The 21092-nt window shown below is 37.0% G+C and overlaps 2 protein-coding genes across 2 annotated transcripts; both read left to right on the plus strand.

Moving 5' to 3' along the window:
* The first annotated feature begins 10404 nt into the window (after positions 1 to 10404).
* LOC6564936 (farnesol dehydrogenase) lies at positions 10405 to 11820 on the plus strand. Its single transcript, XM_001991108.2, has 2 exons — positions 10405 to 11033; positions 11573 to 11820. Exons 1-2 carry the CDS (start codon positions 10458 to 10460, stop codon positions 11738 to 11740), a joined length of 744 nt encoding a protein of 247 aa, XP_001991144.1. The 5' UTR covers positions 10405 to 10457; the 3' UTR covers positions 11741 to 11820.
* A 1848-nt stretch (positions 11821 to 13668) lies between these two features.
* On the plus strand, positions 13669 to 15134 carry LOC6564935 (farnesol dehydrogenase). The gene is made up of 2 exons (XM_001991107.2): positions 13669 to 14256; positions 14806 to 15134. Exons 1-2 carry the CDS (start codon positions 13681 to 13683, stop codon positions 14980 to 14982), a joined length of 753 nt encoding a protein of 250 aa, XP_001991143.1. The 5' UTR covers positions 13669 to 13680; the 3' UTR covers positions 14983 to 15134.
* Positions 15135 to 21092: the final 5958 nt, after the last annotated feature.

A 21092-nucleotide genomic window follows, 5' to 3' on the forward strand; every position in this document is an offset into this window, starting at 1 on the left:
CACTGCGTCTGGATCTGGTCCTCGGGCTCATGCATAGTCAAGCGGTTCATTTTGCCATCAGTGGCTTAACATTCAGCCAGAGGATTGTCCGCAAACTGTTTGCTGTGTTTTAGTTAGTCAGCTGGCAGCATCAAGTTACACAAAAACAAAAAAACCTCTCAACAATAACAGCAAGAAACCCGGTCATCTTGGGGACGCCGCAGATTGCCTACCCTTTTAGACAGGAGTTCGTCTGCTGACTTGTAAATTTATTATTTACTTTATTTAATTTTCTGATAATCTGGCTGTTAACTGAATATTCCAAATCTGTCTCAAGACTCATTTTTCCTATTTCAGCCAAATGATGTATAACCCAATCCACTAATAATTCGAATGTCGAAGCTCTCTGTATCTATTAATTATATCTAAGGGAAGCGAGTGCAGATACAAGTTTATACTTTTTGGAAAGAAATTTAATTACCTTTAGGAATTATTAGTGGTTTGGGTTGGAAATAAAATTATAACACCCCCTAAAACGGTATAATAATAAGAACAACAACCGTAGCAAATCAACCAGAACTTCAAAAAAAGAAAACACACACACACATTTATGCTTTCGTATCTCTGTTCCTCTGACATTTACGCATTGCAAACATTTTTATGCTTCATGAAGTTTCCGTCATCAATATTCCGTTGTGTGTGTGTGGCTGTGTGTGTGTGTGTGTGTGTGTGTGTGTGACTGAGTGCGTTTGTGTTTGTTTGTGGCGTTGACCAGTTTTGTGCGTTTCGAACACGTTGTGATAATAAATTTTATCATGTTGCGTTATTGAACCTTTGAACCTTTTAACCTTTCAACCTCATCACGAGCAAGAAGGAAACAGTTGTCCCACGCATTCAGGAAACTTGTGAAAGTGTATCTGGTAAGAACAGTTCCACAACTCGTAAGCCGCAGAAGTTTGCCATAACTCATATTTTTAGCGAAAGCTCTCATCTAATTATCATCATTCACTATTCGCAAGAATCAACTTTGCTGATAACAATACTATGCCCCTTTAAAAGGATCTATCACCTAGCCCCCAGTGGTTCCATCAAGTAAAGAGGCTCTATAAAAAGGACATGCTTGTTTCAGAGCACCTGATATTCTATAATATATGTAATCTATGTTTGTAATGAACTGCTTGACAGATAAAACCCAGCAGTAATCATTCCATTTTTTATAAGCTTTAATTGCACAAGAAACTGAGTTTCAAATAGTATTAAAAGTTTTATTAAATCCACTTATAAAGAAAGACTTCAGTAAAGGAATCGTTCAACATAACTTTATGGAAACAAATGACAACATTTTTTTATAGATAAGCACCATGTGGACTAAAGTTTGTTCATATGTGCATAAGGACCAGCAGCTAAAGCTGCTGCAGTCTAAATTGGTTCAAAAATTTGTCATACTCTCGGCAAACTGTGAGTTTTAAATAAGCCAGCTGAAAGCTTTTTCTAGGACCATAAATATGAAAAAACTTACTTTGGGGCACAGAATATAAAAAAAAAAAAATTGTAGAATAAAATCAGAAGCAAAGAATCCAAGCCCAGTAAGAGAGACGACGGACAGTGACGGAAGAGGCCACGTTGCGATGCAGCTTCGAATGCAATGCCAGCTGTTGCAGCGACGCCACTTGAATGCGCAAACACAAAGACTCGCATATGAGGCGACGCGCATTGCGGGCCCAGAGAGATGATTGTAGCAGTAGCAGCAACAGCAACAGCAACAGCAGCAGCAGTTGTAGCCGTAGCAGCAGCATACAGAGTAACATACATAAACTTTAACATAATTCGCCTGCGCTGTCCTTGACGACATATTCTTTAACTCTCTAAGCTGGCAGGACAAGCAACCAGGCAAGCCAGCTGGACGGCTAGTCGGCCAAATAGTCAGTCAGCTAGTCGACCAGCTCTGTTTATTTATCTGACGCTTTATGAACCTCAAACACACACACACACGCACACACACACACACGCACACACACTCGCATAACTGCGCATAACTATAGTCTTACACACGATCCACATAACTAACACCTGTGCACAAGCCTCTGCAGTCGAAAGCGAATATTTTAACAGGACAATACCAACGTATTTGTATACTCTGTTAACAGAACTAGGAGAGTATATATACTTAAAACAAACATGGTAAAATAACATTTTTAAGTTTACCAAATTTAAAAATGAGCTTGTATAAAAATTATCATATTTCTTATTCATATTTTACTATATTACTTTTTAAATTAAATTCCAATTTATTATTCCGATTTAGAAATAGGTAGATAGATTAAAACATTATGAAATGTGCATATCCATTAATTTTTTTAAATCGGTTGGACACTTAAGTGAATCGAAAAATTGGTCTTTAGTTGGGTTGCTTTCTTGTCCACAGTAAACAGCAAGGGAACAACGTAAAAGTTTCACCACATGACTCTCCACGGATTGTATAAAGCTGTGCTAATCAAAATAGTTTTCCACTTTGTTAAGAAATTAAAAAATCAACATTTTTGTTTATTGCTTTTGGGATTGGAACCAACTTTTTGCTGTGCAGCGTAATCTTTACGACAAATGTTTCCCCACATATATTGTCCATCGGATTTGGGCCCGTTGCTTGTGCTGATCACTCAAAAGTTGAAAATCCCCCGATATATCAATATATAAATATATATGTAAATAGTGTATTACACATTCGGCTACGTGCAACTGCAACGCTCTTGCTTGTTTCATTGTCCCCTTTGTTCGAGTCCAAGTCCAAGTGAGAGCCTGCGTCAGCCTCACATGTTAGTCGCTTTGCTTATTAGAAATGGTTGGGCAGAGAACCTAAAAAAAATGGAAATAAAAACCGCTCGTCGTTAGAGTTGAAGTAGGACCTGCTGCTAAAACTTACCCAAGCGAAAAATTTGAAAACGGCCAGTGAAATGAAACGAAATGCGAAGAAAAGAAGAGAAATAAAATGAAACAATTGATTTGATCGAATAATAAACACTCTGTAAAGCACTAACTAGTCATTACTTACCAACTACTCTGCGAAACATAAACTTACAAAAAAAAATGAAGACTGTTCACAATCTAAATAAACAACGAATGAAATTGGAAAAGAGTCAAAATGCCGATATTGGATGTGATGCAGAGGGAAGGAAAGACTGCAAAACAATGCGTCGCATTCTGCTTGCATGAGTTGCTACGCCGACGGTTAGGGTAAAGGTCATGTGCCAGCTAGAGCCAGCTGAATCCAAATCAGAAATAGGTCCGAAGACGGAAACTCACGTACGGCATATTAAATAAATTGGCATTGCCATGTGATGCGGTAATACAGCGACAAAGCGGAACGGAGCGGGGGGTGAAGGAACGCATGTATCTCCTTAACGACACTCAACTTGGCTAAGAGCGAGTAATTACGTGGTCAACATGCTTAAACTGTAACTATCATAAGTTCGAAATTGAATAGTTTAACTCATACAGTTCTTTTGAGTTGTATGAGGACCAAAGTAATTGAAACTGCTTACGAAAGCAAGGCATTAGACTAAGCTTTGTCATGATAGATAGCTAAAATCATGTAAAGGATATGTGCCCATGAATGTGTATTGACCTAGTCATCTTGTGCGTGACACAGCCTTTAGCCAGCAGAAGCTTTGGCCTAAGAGCTACCAATTGACACAAAGCGCCCAAAGTCAACTGCCAACACAAACGACAATGCACAAACACACACAGATTTCAGCGCAGAGACAGCATTGTGGCCAAATCGGTTTAGGCCAACTGGAATAACAGGCCAACATATACACAAGCTAAAGCGACTCCAATCTTCTATTCTCCAATCCAATCTAACACCGACACAATTGAATTTGTGTAAGTTGGGTGTCCCAATACACACACACTTTGCCTACCCAATGATAGACTGTGAAATACCCAGCTGAAAGTTTGGGACTCAAAAAAATAATAATATTTTTTATGTAGGTGTGTGCCAAGGAAAAATTAAAAAATATTATGCTGACTACTCGCCAATTTCCGAATTAGAAAGATAGGGTATAAGATCGTAAATGTGAACAATGCGAAATTTGCTGCAAGGAAATTTTGCACAAAGTTGGGCACTAGATTCCCTTGCTTCTTTCGGTAATTATTTTGCCACTTTCAGTTCAAGTGCTTTCGCCACTTTTGGCCATTTACAGTCAATGCCGATGCTCCACGATTGTGGCCAACATAACCGGCCAAGTTTATTTTGCAATTGTCAGTAATAGTGGAGGCGAGCAGTAGCCAAACAAAGACAGCTGCAACACGCCTTCGGGGCAAAGTAATGCGATTGCCGCCCCTTTTGGCCTCGTCTTCCTGCATCAGCAAATGCAACGGCTAACATATTTCAAGCTACTCCGCTCCCAACACTCCCTTAAAAGCCACTCCCTCTTAGCTAAGGCATGCGTTTGTTTGCCAACTTGATGAACTATGTGCAGGATGCTCCTGCTGATTTTCGCTTTGCTGCTGGCTTTGGCATAGTTCAACTGCATATATATATATATAAATATAAGTGGTCCTGGGTCGGATCATAAAAAATTAACACATTTGATCACACAGCTCTACACTGAGCACATCTATTGCTGTAGCTGCTGATAATCAAGCCAGTTATTAAAAAAAATAAATAAATAATAAATAAATATATAAATTAAAATTACTGGTGCAATTTAATTTTAATTTATATATTTATTTATTATTTATTTCTTTTCATTATATTTATTTTTTTTATGGCTTTTGGGTAGCATGACTTGCGCATTTGAAAATAATGCTACTTTTGTCGTAAGCATTGCAATCGAAATGGAGTGCTTATAAAATATGTGTGCTTATGGAAGCTAACTCAATAGCAAAGAAAATTGGGCAAGTCGGTGCAGCTGTCAAGATGAACTATAAATTAGTTAGCAACTGTATAAAGTCTAATATATGTCTGGTTTTATGACACTTTAGCTAACGATTGACTTTTGCGCATAAACATGGGACAGATAGTTCTACAGTGAAAGTTTAAACAATGAACGTTGTTTGATAATAAAATAATGGAAACTTGGAAAAGTGTTCACATACGGTTTTCCGCCATTGCCAATGGTTTGCCAATCTCTTCCTCCGAAATGCAAAAAGTATGCTAAATAAATTAAGGATACTTTATAATATGAAATTTTTACCCTCCCCAGATGAACTAGCAAAGTGAAGAATTAGCTCTAAACTCGCAATGCTTATTTAAGAGCATCATTTGTTAAGGCTTAATCATTTCATCTTTGCATTAAGCGAACTCTCTCTTTTTGTTCATATTATTTTTATACCCTAGTAGAGGGTAATATAATTTTGTCATGACATGAGTAACTCGTTAAAGGAAACGTCTTCGTCCCACAAAATATATATGATTTCTTTCAGTATCTTTAGCCGAGTCGATATAGCCGACGGTCCATTTTTTGAATAAGTTTTATTACCTCCGTTTTAAAGCTATAATATTGCAACATTTGAAGAGTCAACATCCAACCGGATCGGACCACTACATCAGATAAGAACACAGAAAGATGAGTTTTAAGGTATGGGCATACTGGTCACCATTTTTAATACAATATAACTAGACAAATGTAGAATATTCATCCAGTGCTAAAAAAGAAATATGTAAGCAGATTAACAGCCTTGCCTAAAATGACCGTTCTATCTTATTTTTTTGTATATTCATGATAACATTTTTGTAAGGTTTGTTACGGTCTGATTTACTGCGTCGAGAACAGGCAATTTAACTAGAACAGTCGTTGTTGCATCACCAAGGACATGGACACGGACACGGACACGGACACGGACATGGATATGGACAGAGGCGGGGACTAGTCTGACAGACACTCGTCCGTCTCTCTAGACTCTCTCAGACCCGGCGCCCCCATTAAGCGTGTGCATGGCTTTTGTCTCAGCTACCATTATCAACACCGCCGCTTTGCGTTTTCATCTTCTTCATATTCTTATTGTATATGTATATATACATATATGTATATATGTGTGTGCGTGTGTGTATGCTGACTTATTTTACTTGTTGTTCTCGTTTTGTTGCTTATTCTGCTTTCGCCTTCGTTTCCACTCAGTTCAAGTGTTTTGCATTTCATGCTTTGCACAAGATAAAAGACAACATTTTTTTGTTGTACATTGTCGTTGTTGTTGCTGCCACGTCTTCGTCATTATCATCAGCGCTGCAACATGACAGTTGCCGTCCTTTTCAAAACTTAACACAGTAGCCAGTCAACAATCCAAACGACAAGGATACGAGGCAAGGCAACATTAAAAAGTCTAAATAAATAAAGAAAAATAACACTCAACTCTGACATATCCTACAAATTTTATAATTCACTTTATACATATGCACACTCCGAAATTTGATCAAAGACACTTGATATTTTTTTTGTATTTGAAAGTCATATTTTTAAAAATTTGCATAAGTTAGCTGTTTTATATACACGTCAAATAAAAGAGAAATTAAATTTGTAACATTTACATAACATCTTTTATTAAATTTTTTTTAAGTGAGGTTAAGATGCGCAATTCGATTAAAGACAGTGCAAATAAAATGAATATTACACACAGAAATGACATGAAAATAACAAAATAATTATGAGTTCAGTCTCGAGATTTGTTTATAACTTTAAAAAAATCGGTTTTACATCAATTCAAAAACTTTTTAGAACTCAGATACTGGGATTTTTGCCCATTCCTTAACGACAGCCTTTGTAGCTGCTCAACTGTCTCAAAACTGTCGAGGACCCATTTTTATTCGACGGAACAGGTGTCCCCATATGTTCTCTACGGGATTCAGATTGGATGATCTTGTTGGCCACTCTAAAAGCTTAAAAGGCTCGTGACACATGTATTGGAGCATTATCCTACTGGAATACGGCATTTGGGTCTGGTCGATGCTCCATAAAGTTCACAACAAAAATAAATTCATACAGCCTAAGGTGATGACTGAATGCTGCACAGATCATGACTGAAGCACCACCACAGGGAAAAGTGTACCAGACTTCTTTGGACCATCGAAATTAAATCTCAACAGAAAATACCACATTTTGCAACTGCTTGGTCCAGGACATATGTTCTTTTGCAACATTTAATCTGGCTATGTGGTGTGCCTTCGTTAATACTGGCTTTGACAACATTTTCTTCCAAATTTGTTGCACACTATGATTCGATACTTGTAACCTTAAACCAAAAATAATTTTAGATGCCGTAGTATTTTTATCCAGCCTTACGGCCTGGCTGGATTGCAGATTTCTGCCTGTGTGATAATTTTTTGATGTTGGTTTTTTTTGCATTGCTTGTTGGAGTTTTCATTTAATTTTAACATGTCATCAATTGCTGATGCCGATCGATATTTGTTGGTTTTTTTCATTATAGTGTTCTTGGCAAGGATCTTAGCTATCTCCTCAGGCTAGAGTGTTTTTTCATTTCCCATTCTAAATTGTTGTATGCAACTAATCTATTTCTACCTAAAAAAAAATATAAATAAATATGTACATATTAGACCATTCAAAGAAATTCCATATAACGCCCTACTTACTTTTCCGAAGGCTAGCAAGTGACTGCCTTTCATAAAATATCAAGAGATTACCATTTAAGATGCTGTTGCATCGTTGGCATACCTCTTAGACATTTGTATGTTTACAGGGTATGTGCACCCATGCAAAACGAACTGTCATTTATGGCCATATAAAAGTTGTATGCTAAATGCTTAACATGGAATGACCTGAATTAAGTGTAAGTGACTTTAGGCTCATTATTTTTCCATGTCCTCCATTCGTCACCCATTTGAACCAACATTTCAACAGCCATTCTCATTTAAGATTGACTTCCTTGACTCATTGTGTTAAGTAATAACTGATAAGTGGGCTGAAATTTGCATAGACTGCTGTTAGTAGTTAATTAATACTGATTCTAATTTTAAAACAACTATTATAACTTGGGGTTTATATTTATTCAGAGCTTAGTATTTAATACAGAATATATGTCCGCTTCATGTGAATAATACTACGCGATTCAAGCGACCAAAAGCGACTGACTCTTACTTCATGAAAATAGCTTAAACATAGCATCGAAGAAGGTCTTCATCATAAGGAACTTACAATTACCGTTGCTCGCAGGCAACAACAGATTAAGACTACAAAACGGGAATGCAAGACAAGCTGGTACACCGGTACATAGGCAAATACAGTTATTTCCAACAACAACAATGAATGGTTCTCTGGCTGATCAATACGTATACTGTATGGAATAGGAAATTATACGATCCCTTACAAGTGTATAAAAAGTATATAAGTCAATAGTGTATCCAAATAATTGCAGATGACTCTGGCACTATTGCAGCCCAGTGCGTTCCTAGCTTCTCATACACTCAGATAAAAATCACACTAATTTATAAAATATCTAAAAATGTTATTTGTGAAATCTTACAAAATTAATGCTCTTTATCTTATAAATTTTGGAAAAATCTAAAAGAAAAACCATGTTTTTTAGAAAGACACAACAGTACGTATTAGAAATATACTTTCTGAATATTAAGTTGAGCTATCATTGGCGCCAAAGCCATAGTCAAATTTCTACAATTCAGTGCGAATTTATTCTGAGTGTATGTATTCCACAAAAATCAGTGAGTGGGCCATGGTCAGTACGAGTAGCACTTAATAGTATGCCAGATGCTCTTTGCTTGACAAATATTTGAACTTACACCCCATCGATACACTCGACGCAAAGCACTGAGAACACAATGCAACACTTGTTGTGCAACACTGCGACACAAGTTCGCAGCAGGAGAAGCTTTGGCTGGGTTGCTTGTAATGCTTAGGCTGCTGGGTCAGCCACCGAGTAAAGTTCAACAGATTCGTATTGACAATGGCAATTTGCAAATATTGTTGACCAACTGGTGCACATAGTTCGTGGTTGGATATTGCTTAAATTATGAGTTGCAAAAGTGAATTTCTCAAATCCGTTGCGAAGGGCCTGTGAAAACTCTGAACATATTCAGGATGAAGGACACCTTCAGGGAGAAACAAAGAAAAAAACGTTAGTTTTTAGAAATATAATTTCGTCTGTTAGAAGAATTCAACTTTCATAAAGACTTAAGGCGATTTCTAAATTTCACGTCGATTTTCTTTCTGAGTGCAGGGCATTCTCGAATTTTCTTCTTTTTTTTTGTGTTACTATTACGTTCACCCATTAAAAATTCTGGATTGCATTTATGCCCCACTCACAGCTTTGTGAAATTCTTATCAATTATAAATGCAAGTCACAACAAAATAATCTTCGATACTGTCAAATGCACCTTTACGTACCGCTTGACTGATAATAGTAATTTGCTATTGCAACTGCTAAGTGGAAACAAATATATGTGATTGCCAGGGGTGTACTTAGGTCAACTTAGTTACACAAATTGCATTCGTACCATCCCCTCCCCCTCCCTCCACCCTCCACCCGCCTCCCACAATCCACAACTCGCTTTACGAGAGGCTGAAAAGCTGAGTATTGTGCCGATTAAGCTGATAATTGTGATTCAAGTATAATACTCGTATATGTTACAAATGATATGCAGTTTATTTAATTGATGCATGGTTGATTTTCATGAAATATGCACCAATCTAATACCCTGGAGCTACGGACAAATATTAAGCTCTAATAAAAATATATATTTATATATACACATAGCTTACTTTCAAGCGTGGTCTACATCAAATATATTCTTTGATATGATACTCCCTTAGGCATATAAATTAAAACACTTGCAGTACTACTAGAAGACTACAATTAGAAAAACAAATAACACTGAATTGTTTCTTGGGGCAAGGGCAGCTTAATGTATTATTCAAATTATATTTATAAAACGCAAGATTGTGTGTAAAAACCAGGAGCTTCTTTCCTTAATGCCAGAATACATGTTTCTACAATTTAAAAAAAAAGATGTTTAATTTATAGGGTATTCTTCATATGTGTACATGGAACTCCTACATTAAGATTCTAGATTTACACTATTATATACTGTTTTCTCCAATTCACAAATTTCTTCTATAATAAGGATTTGCATTCTACTATTGTCTACTATCTACTATTTAGAAGTATTTTATATTGTTAAGAAATATATATCTAAAAATATTAGAAAGGAGCATTTCTCATTTTAGAATCTTTTAATTTTTAGAAATGTTATTATAAAACTATATTTTTTGTCTAGTTTTTAAGGAAATTTTCTAAGCTTCTTGACGATTTTTTTTAGTGTAGCCGTTAATTGACGTTGCCGACTTATCATTGAATTGTTACAATTGATACTGATATAAATGTAAACAACAACAGCAGCAGCAGTTATATAATCGAGCGGTTAGTATTTAAAGAGTCGGCTCAGCGTTTTAAAGGCACATATTAAACAGATGTGTCTAGTTAGCTGATTGGGACGGAAGCAACAAGCTAACATGGATCGGTGGCAGAACCGCGTTGCAGTTGTAACCGGAGCCAGTTCTGGGATTGGTTCGGCCATTGCGGTGGATCTGGTGAATGCTGGACTAGTTGTCGTGGGATTGGCACGTCGCGTTGAACGTATTGAAGAGCTGCAGAAATCGTTGCCAGCTGCACGTCGAGAGAAGCTAATTGCGCTCCACTGCGATGTGGGCAATGAGAGTTCGGTGAAGGAGGCCTTCGATACTATTGAAAAGCAACTGGGCGGCATCGATATCCTGGTGAACAATGCCGGAACTGTGCTCACCGGCCAACTGGTGGACATGCCAACCGCCACGATCCAGACAGTTGTGCAGACAAATATAATGGGCATCGTCAATTGCACACAGCGCGCCTTTCGCTCGATGAAGCAGCGCAATTTCGATGGTCATATTATCCTTATCAACAGCATTCTGGGCCACAAACTTCGTGATCCTATTGAGGGTAAGGTACCCGATATGAACATCTATGCGCCCAGCAAACATGCGGTCACCGCTCTAACGGAAATGTATCGCCAGGAATTCATTGGTCTGGGAACGCGCATTAAAATCACGGTGAGCCAAACAACAATACACAATAATAATACTCAAGGTGAGAAGTGAGAACCGACTGCGGAAACTCTGTTATCACTGTAATATCATCTAAAAACAGGTGGCTAAAAAGTCTTCTTTAGGGGGGTGGGACTGCGACGGCAGTTAATATATCTCCATCCTCAATCATTGCGTAATCATAAAAGTGCTATAGATATAGGCTTTTCGGATTCGTAAGAGCGGAGTGGCCGATCTTTGAAGAATGTCAGCCTAAGACTGTAAGTGATATATGGTTTTATCGGTAGGCATTTAGCGCAGTGTCTGACTCGAGCATGGGCGGGGTATATATAACCAAGATTCAAGTCTATAGCTTCAGAAGTGTCATACGGAAGGATGAAAATTGCACAAGACCACTGGACTCCTCTGCCATCGGATGAAGATTGTAAAAAAAAAACTAAATCGATTTGCAGTTTATGTTAAATGATACATATTTATTATATATACATATTATTATAAACTCTGAAACACTTGTAGTGTACTGATCTCGTCTTTTCTACTTGCAGAGCATTAGTCCGGGTGTTGTAGATACGGAAATTGTGCCGGAGAGCTTCCGTAGCTCAACAATGCTAGGACCTCAGGATATTTCCCAAGCAGTAATGTTTACCCTATCAACGCCTCCACATATGCAAGTGCACGATATGATTGTCAAGGCTGTCGGCGAGATGTTCTAATCTGTTTCTTTTTGGTTTTTTCTTTTGAAAATATAAGAACACCTTAATAAAATTCTTTAACACATGTGTCACGAAACAAACCAAACGATTTTTCACTTACATGCGTTGGTATTTATTTTGATTTATAGGTATATTAAAATATGTACTTATATACATTAGATGTGTATACATATATATTCTGGCAGTCAAAACTAAGTTATCTTTCGTTCTCAAACACGTCCGCTCACTTTACTTTATTCATAACGATTCCTTTATTTTTCTTCTTCATGTTGGTGATCACACAATTGATATCGATCGACATCGATATCGATGTTCAGTACATGTTGCATGTTAGAACTACATACATACATCACTAGAAGCCTGTTACAATATGTGACTATGAAATATTTATACTTGAAATGTTTTCAAAGTATAATAAGATTATCCTCTGCTCTCTCTCTTTCTCCATCTCACACTCTCAATCTCGTTGCCTCGTTTAATCCCTTGCTCTCAATTATTAATTATGACCTTAAGCACCTTCGGTCAACTATTGCTATTACAGTTTCGGTAAGCTGATCCAATATTGAGCAACTTTTTGTATGGCAAGACTTTACGCAGCGGCATTCCAGTTAATATTATCGCCAATGATCAAAATCCAGTTAATATTCCGACGCAACTTCCCATAGCTACGCATGCACCAACACGCTTCGCATCTGTATGCTCTAAGAATCATAATTATTTTTTTCAAGCTTCTCAACAACGCATTAATTTATCTATTTGTACGTCGCAATTTGTCGATTTGTATACCCTGAACCCATTAACAATGGGTAAAAAGGGTACAATGGTTTTGTGCAAATGTATGTAACAAGCGTCTCCGACCCCATAAAGTATATATATTCTTGATTAGGGTCAGCAGCCGAGTCGATATTGCCATGTCCGTCTGTCCGTCTGTCTGTATGAACACGCAGAGCTCAGAGACTATAAGAGCTAGTCTTCAAATTTGGAATATAGGTTCTCGTATACCCGGCGCAGAACAAGTTTACTTTATTTTATCGATAATTGCCTCCGTTTATCGATTATCGATACATTTAAATTTCCAATAGCAATAAATGCGACCATTTTAAAGGCAGAATCTTCTAATTAATACATAACATACATATGCATATTATTGATAAGCTGGAAATTTTCCAATAAAACTAAAAATATCTAAAAACTGGGTTCAATGTAAATCGTAGCCGAGCTCACTCGACTACAGCACTCTACTTGTTTCCTTTAACTCATACGAGTTCGTAACTCAAGTCAATAAACTATAATCAATCCTATCAGCCCATGAACTCTGAACCCATAACCTGTTAGAGCGAGAATTTCCCTCGTCAGGGTTTGCCTGGATAGGAGATTAAAAAGAAGTACCATCTGCAACCAACGTTTATTTTTATTTATTTATTGGCTGGAATGGTATCTGTGCGATCGTAACCAATCGCACTTAGCATTCCGGACCACTGGTGCTATGCTATATGCCGAGCAGCATACATATGACCAGCAAACCAGTTATGCAAATTAAGCGTGGTGTGTATAAATATTGACATAATGGCCTGTGTGCCAAAAATACTCTTAAATATACATGTGTGTATATATGTCATGACTTCTTCATAACACCTGCTCAACTTAAATTAACTCGTTTTCATTAAGCATAAGCAAATTATAAGCAACCTCACAAGTTGTACTTAGGTAGTTATTAATTTGCAATTCTAGCAAGACTATGGATCTCCGAAATTTCGACACAATAACAGCGTAATTTCAGCTAACGACAGCTTTGTGATTGAACACGCGATACAGATGCAAACAACAACAGCGGCAGCTAACGACCGGTTGTTATTTAAAGCGATGGCTCAGCGTTTTAGAACCACACATCAAACAGAACATTCCGGTTAGTTGGTTGACTGGGACGGAAGCAAGACAGCATGGATCGGTGGCAGAATCGCGTCGCCGTTGTAACCGGAGCCAGTTCTGGGATTGGTTCGGCCATTGCGGTGGATCTGGTGAATGCTGGACTAGTTGTCGTGGGATTGGCACGTCGCGTTGAACGTATTGAAGAGCTGCAGAAATCGTTGCCAGCTACACGTCGAGAGAAGCTAATTGCGCTCCACTGCGATGTGGGCAATGAGAGTTCGGTTAAGGAGGCCTTCGATACTATTGAAAAGCAACTGGGCGGCATCGATATCCTGGTGAATAATGCCGGCGTTGCGATCCCCGGCCAACTGGTGGACATGCCAACCGCCACGATCCAGACAGTTGTGCAGACAAATATAATGGGCATCGTCAATTGCACACAGCGCGCCTTTCGCTCGATGAAGCAACGCAATTTCGATGGTCATATTATCCTTATCAACAGCATTCTGGGCCACAAACTGTTTTCTCCTATGGGGACTAATGCACCCAATGTGAACATCTATGCGCCCAGCAAACATGCGGTCACCGCTCTAACTGAAATGTATCGCCAGGAATTCATGGGTCTGGGAACGCGCATTAAAATCACGGTGAGGCAGCAAACCACGAAACACAATTATAATAATCCATTTGGAATACTCTGATATCAGCGTAGTATCAGCTAATAACAGGTGGCTAGAAGGTCTTTTCATAACATAATCATTAATATACCTTTTCAATGTGGTGACTTCAGATCTAAAAGTGTGAAAGATTCGCAATTTGTGAAACAGTGGATGGAAATTTTTGTTGATCAATTTTCGGAGAGGGATTCTCAGAATGTACCTACTACATTTGGAATTTGTACCTCTTCAGATGTGGTAGTTAATGGGCGTAACAATGAAACTTGATTACTAATCTAGTAGGATGCTAAGAGCAATCAACCTTTAAAGTTTGGTAGTTTTGGCATCAATATATAAGGAGATGACCAGTTCAAAAGCTATGGAAGATATAGGCTTTCCGATTTTTGGGAGCGGAGCTTACTTGCCGATCTCCGAAAAGCGTCAACTTAAGACTGTGAATTATATGGTTTTATAGATATGCTGTGCAGTTTATGTTAAGTTATACATTTATTATATTGATTTGGTGTTTTTTACTTGCAGAGCATTAGTCCGGGTGTTGTAGATACGGAAATTCTACCGGATAGCTTCCGTGAGGCTGTTGGAAAAACAATGCTAAGACCCCAGGATATTTCCCAGGCCGTAATGTTTACCCTTTCGACTCCTCCACATATGCAAGTGCACGAGATGATAATTAAGCCAGTCGGCGAGATGTTCTAAACTTTATTATCTTTTTGGTGTTTCGTTGTTGTTATAAATATAAGAACACCTTTAAAAGTTCTTAAGCACATGTTTCACTAAAAAACCAAAGGATACAATGGTGTTTTTTTCTGATGTAAGCATTTTAATATAACTGTAGCTCCAGTTGCGATAAAGTACCATTTTTCAAGTGTGCAAATTTAGTATTAAGTTTTGTTCTTTATCGATATTTTGCTCTCGAACTTCCGAGGAATTGGTTTCTTATGGATTTGATACAATATATTGAACCTATCTCCATGTTAAATAACTTTTAATGTCTATTTTAATCTTAAATACTCAATTCGAAGTTTTGATGGAATCTTACGTACGAACGAGAGCCATTTCCATCAAACTCATCAACCTTTGTCCACACAATAACAATATAATCAAAGTCAAATCTATTAAAAACATATATTTTATAAAAACACAAAACTGCCGAACACAACAATTTTTATAATAATTGCGTAAGTGGTGCTACTATTTTTCCCTACTTTTTGGCACTTTTCCAGTACTACCTTTAACGAATACTAAACAACAAAGCAACATAAAAAAATCACCATTTACTTAATATCAAATGCTTACTGTCACCATATAATGAATGAAGCTGTTTGAGGCTGCGAAGCTTCACAAATATAGTTGAGTTTCAAATCACATTCGTTGTCATTCAGCGCATCCAAATCACATTCGTTGTCATTCAGCGCATCCAATTCTGAATTTCCCTTATTGTGGTAATTACCGGGATTTCGTGGAAGCCAAACACTTAGATATATTGGCTGGCCAGTTGCCATCCACATATGGGCTCCTTCCTTGGCCAAGTCAATGTCCGATGTCCAGTATCTGATGTAATCATTGAATGACTTTCGATGGCGATCAATAGAATTCCATTCCTCAAAGCTGACCAAGCAGGCATTCATCAAAATAATGGTAACCACTGCCGATCTTCTGGAATGGCAGATCTCGTTGATAAGCCCGTAATTGTGTGTGATCGTAACCAATCGCACTTGGCATTCCGGACCACTGGTGTTATGTCATATGCCGAGCAGCATACATATGACCAGCAAACCAGTTATGCAAATTAAGCGTGGTGTGTATAAATATTGACACAATGGCCTGTTTGCCAAAAATACTCTTAAATATACGTGCTCAACTTAAATGAACTCATTTGCATTAAGCATAAGCAAATTATAAGCAGCCTCACAAGTTGTATTTGGGTAGTTATTAATTTGTAATTCTAGCAAGACTCATGGTTATCCGAAATTTACACATTATGACAGCTTAATTGCTGCTTACAACAGCCGGGGGTAAGAATTGTGATTGAAGACGCGATTCGAGCGCAGAAAATGTTGGCCTTGAACAAAAGCTCTGCCGTCAAACAAATTTGACAGCGCACAGCTGGCGGGAAAGAAACAGACAAGCAAACAGACATACAAGCAACATGCTCAGATAAAGCCACAAATCACAAATCCCAAATCACAAACAATGAAAGCCATTCACATCAAGATGGCTCACTGAGAATTTCTGTACACAATAAACTTATGCCCGATTAGAGAGCCAATCGAGGCAAGAAAGAAGGCACTAGTCGAGGGAAGCCGACTAGCATATACTCTCTACCCAAATCATTACACATCATATCTCATGCACGTCATATGAAAACTGTGCTTATACATGCACGTCATATGAAAACTGTGCTTATACTCGGCGAAGGTGTTTACATATATTTATATTTACAGTATGTCAAGAAAGTGGTTAGACACTGGAAAAAATGTATATTTTCTAACATCTTTTACAAAAAAAAAAGTATTTCACTATTGACTTTTATTTTTTTCTAAATTTTCTATATATTTAAGCATACATACATATATATCTTTAAAATTGATTGATTTCTATCGGTAATCACTTTTGATCGATATTGGAAAAACGGAAGCAGTTATCGATAATTAAAATAAACTAAATCTAAATAGTAAACGAGGGCTTACATTACAAATTAATCTCTAGCTCATATCATCTCTGAGATTGGCTTATTCAAATAGACAGAATGGATGAGGCCGTTGTGTCAAAGTAATTTATACAATTATGAATGCTTAATACTGGGAGATGGGGAACATTTTGTTAGACAACTTCTTCTTTAAAAAAATGTCATTCTGACAGCATTGTTCTACTTCAAAACAAAAAATTTGTTGAATGCTGTAAGATCTACAGTTGATATAAGACAGCTTTAATAAAAAATTCTTTAATAATGAAACGCATTTTTGTCTAACTTCTTTTACATCAAATGTAATTATAGATTTGTCTTTGCACTTAAACTTAAAGTATTTTGTGGGACAATTGTTTTGTGCGCACAGCATTTTACAATTGGCTTTAATCGACTTCAATTCAAAGGCGCAACTGCATGTAGACAGCATCTGCAGCAATAAAGTCAACAGAAACAATTGCAAACTCAGCAAGAATAAAATTAAAGTTGCTCGGAAACGTCCTCAGTTAAAACAAGACATCAAGACGTTAAGAAAACTTGGCAATTACATTTGTCACGACAGACGACGAAGTCGAACAGCAAAAATGCTGTAAAGAGTCAACATTTTCCGCAAGTTATAGTAAAGTGCACCGCGTACACACAGCTTGCCAAGAAAGGTTTTGGACACAGGAAAAAATTCATATTTTTTCATTTATTTTGCAAAAAAAAAAAATATTTTATAATTGACTTTAATTATACCCTGAAGCCATTAAAAGGGTATAATGGTTTTGTGCAAATGTATGTAACAGGCAGAAGAAAGCATCTCCGACCCCATAAAGAATATATATATTCTTGATCACGGTCAACAGTCGAGTCGATATCAGAGACTATAAGAGCTAGAGTCTTCAAATTTGGAATATAGGTTCTCGAATACACGGCGCAGATCAAGTTTACTTTATTTTATCGATAACTGCCTCCGATTCTCGAATATCTATGCATTTCGATTTTAAAAAGCAATAAATGCTACAATTTTAATGGCAGAATCTTCTAATTTATACAGAATATATGCCTATTATGAATCAACTACCAACATTTGTAATGATCGGATAGGAAAGACCCAAGTTATAGTCGAAAGTCTATTCTCATATTGATACATGTCGGCAGAGCGCACTTGCAGACCTGCTCACATTTAGGTGCAAGTCTTTATAGGGAAATAATTTTATAATATATTTAACCGAGCTCACTCGACTACAGCATTTTTATTTGTTTTTCGACTGAGCTGTGGAGTTCTTAAAACTAGTTATAACAACAATTAACAAGATTCATTAGCTTAAACCATTTTTAAATTTACAAAACGAAATTGGTCCATTCAATTGAATATCAACAAAATGTTTGGGCAACCTATGATTATGATTTTACAATTCCCTCTTCAGTCGATCCCGTTAGAAATGAGTGGTTTTTTATCTTGCCTTTCGTTATGACCATGGCAAACATATTCTGTTGAAATTTGTCTGTGCAGATTATTGCTGCGTAAAAAAGTAATGATTTGAAAAATAACATTAGTGGTATCGCCGTTGCTATATTTACAAATGTCAGATTGGGAAAACGCTAGATCTTCTGTTAAATTAGTGTCTGGACTCCTTGGTGGATTGTCCACATTTGTAAAGGTGCCACTTCCGAGCAAATAACCTGAAAATCTTCAAGGCAGACACATCAAATGGACGTCCTCGAAAAAAATAGACTGAGATTAACGGATATTATAAAGTATAGTGGAAGGTAATCCCCAAAATTGCAATCAGATCGATTGCAGGATATCTTAGGAAATCAGATAATATAATTATATTAATCACTATTCATCAAGCAAGCTCAAATGCCAACTTATTATTTTTAGCGTTACATCATTTGTTGCATAGCGCAGCAGATATTCCATGTACCCACATGTGTGTAGAGCATCGTGTACCGTGCCCTTCAGCTGTCTTAGTCATTAAGTGAGTATATATTTCTTTTTATGCGGGCACTAAATTATGCAAAATTAAATAAGATCGATTAATTTCAATAGAGCATATTGCTGCTGGTGTAATTAAGTAATTAATAATATGTGCAAGTGTTTACCAAATGACTCGAGCAAAAAATGAATAAAATTGAAATATTTTTTTATATTTTTTTCCCCATCAACATCATGTGTGTGTAACATAATTATCCATGTTATCAATAAGATGTCTCGTAAAAAGGGATCGACTTGAATATACCCTGCAAGCAACCATAACTAAAATACTTACAAGTTTTTTGGATATAATTAAGGTATTCAAATGACTTTCCGTATGATTAAAATCACGGACAACATGTGATCATTTTTGTACTCAATTTGAAAAGTTTAATCAAGATAAAGTTATTGATTGGTGTATTATTCCTACCACTTTACACAACAGAACACGCACTACTTCCAAAGCGATTCTACGGCAACAACTACAATGTATGTACATATATGAAAGGGAGCTCATCCTGACTTTCAATTTGAGCCCAGACACCTTTCGCAATATTACGACAAATTACATTATGATTATGACAAATTACAGGCCGATTCTAGAATATTAAATAAACACAACTGAACACTAACAATCACTTTTACGCGTCTCAATTGAATGTGCGGCTGATTAGATTGCAACTCGCAACTAACAGGGGCAAGTAAAGCCAGAGACAGAAATTATTCCTAGCTTTTATTACCTGATTTGGCAGAGTTAAATATTCTCTCTCGCGTTCTTTTCACCTGCTCTCAATGCATTCATTTCATTCGCAATATTCGTGTATATTTGTAAATTGTGTTTTACAATTTGCATTCAAAGCAGCAGCAGCATATTTTATGCATTTGTTAAATTCTGCTTAGTTTTGCTCTGTCTGCTTGCAGTTTTGTTACTGTTCACTTTGAATTAACTTTGCCATCAGTTGTTTTTCATTCATGCTAATTCTGAGTGAAGCAAGTAAGAATGCTATAATTCAGAGAACTTGAGCACAAGTCCTTCAGCTTTTTGTTAATATTTGCTCAATTTCCTGATACCATTTTCATCGAGTTTGAATGGGTGCAGGCTATAATTGAATAAATTGAAATATAAGATGAATTTGTGATTCGTACTTACTTATCAAACTTCCAAATTATTTGATTATTTGTATATACTTGAACGGTACGATGATAAATATCCAAAACAATATATTTCCAAAATTTCATAATACCCTTTTAACAATTTTATTTGGATATAGGGTATAAAGCATTTATTTTCAGTGAATCTAATCAATTTCAATTATTATCTGAAATTTAAGTCGGAAGCAAAATTGAATATGCATTATTTACTAGCGTTAAATATGTATATCCATACTGATCAATAATATGAATAATAAAACAGTGTTCACACTACACAAATGTTAAATTCCATGTGCCTTAAAGCTTAATGCTGCGTGTGTGCAAAATATGTATTTAGATGATTAAGTACCTCAAGTGGTTGACCCACTTTCATACACATGGTACATGTACAAATGTACATATGTAGTGACTGATACATAGCACACAGAAGTGTTCGTACAGCTGAACATCAAATCAACATCAATGTCAATATTGAGCTAAATCCAGGCTGGCAAGCGGGCTAAGTCTGACAATGCTAGCAATAAGCGCAATGAGCACGTAGCAGCCGCCTGTCATCGTTTGCGATACAACAACGGGACTGGGAGCAACGGAGGAGTCGAGTCAAGCGGAGCGGAGCGGACACAGCGCAGTGCATGGATGCGAACTGAAACAATACGAGAGCAAGTATCAAACAAAGTAGCGCCGACGTCGGCGTCATCATTTATCAAACGCATACACACACAAAGGTCAAGTAAAGTGTTATCCTTGGCGCTATCAAGGCAAACGTGGCAAAAGCAGCTGGCAGCTGTTCCCTTTTGATGCCAGTCGCCTCCTTTTCATATATTTTGAACACAGACACAGGCCTTGGGTAGACATACATACATACATCCATCCATACATCCATCTATACATACATCCATCTATACATACTCGTACATACATACTCACATGCAGACGCAGATTGACGGTTTGTGAAAATCATTATCGAAATGAAAATATCAATGTGTTTTGAAAATGTTATGGCCT

Source organism: Drosophila grimshawi, unplaced genomic scaffold (genome assembly GCF_018153295.1).
Source record: "Drosophila grimshawi isolate 15287-2541.00 unplaced genomic scaffold, ASM1815329v1 contig_848, whole genome shotgun sequence".
Classification (NCBI taxonomy): Eukaryota; Metazoa; Arthropoda; class Insecta; order Diptera; family Drosophilidae; genus Drosophila; species Drosophila grimshawi.

What these genes read in the sequence shown, in the direction of transcription:
- LOC6564936 (XM_001991108.2), top strand. Translation starts at nt 10,458, where the DNA reads ATGGATCGGTGGCAGAACCGCGTTGCAGTTGTAACCGGAGCCAGTTCT. An exon ending in GAACGCGCATTAAAATCACG is followed by an intron (nt 11,034 to 11,572) that starts GTGAGCCAAACA and finishes TTCTACTTGCAG; the next exon opens with AGCATTAGTCCGGGTGTTGT.
- LOC6564935 (XM_001991107.2), top strand. Translation starts at nt 13,681, where the DNA reads ATGGATCGGTGGCAGAATCGCGTCGCCGTTGTAACCGGAGCCAGTTCT. An exon ending in GAACGCGCATTAAAATCACG is followed by an intron (nt 14,257 to 14,805) that starts GTGAGGCAGCAA and finishes TTTTACTTGCAG; the next exon opens with AGCATTAGTCCGGGTGTTGT.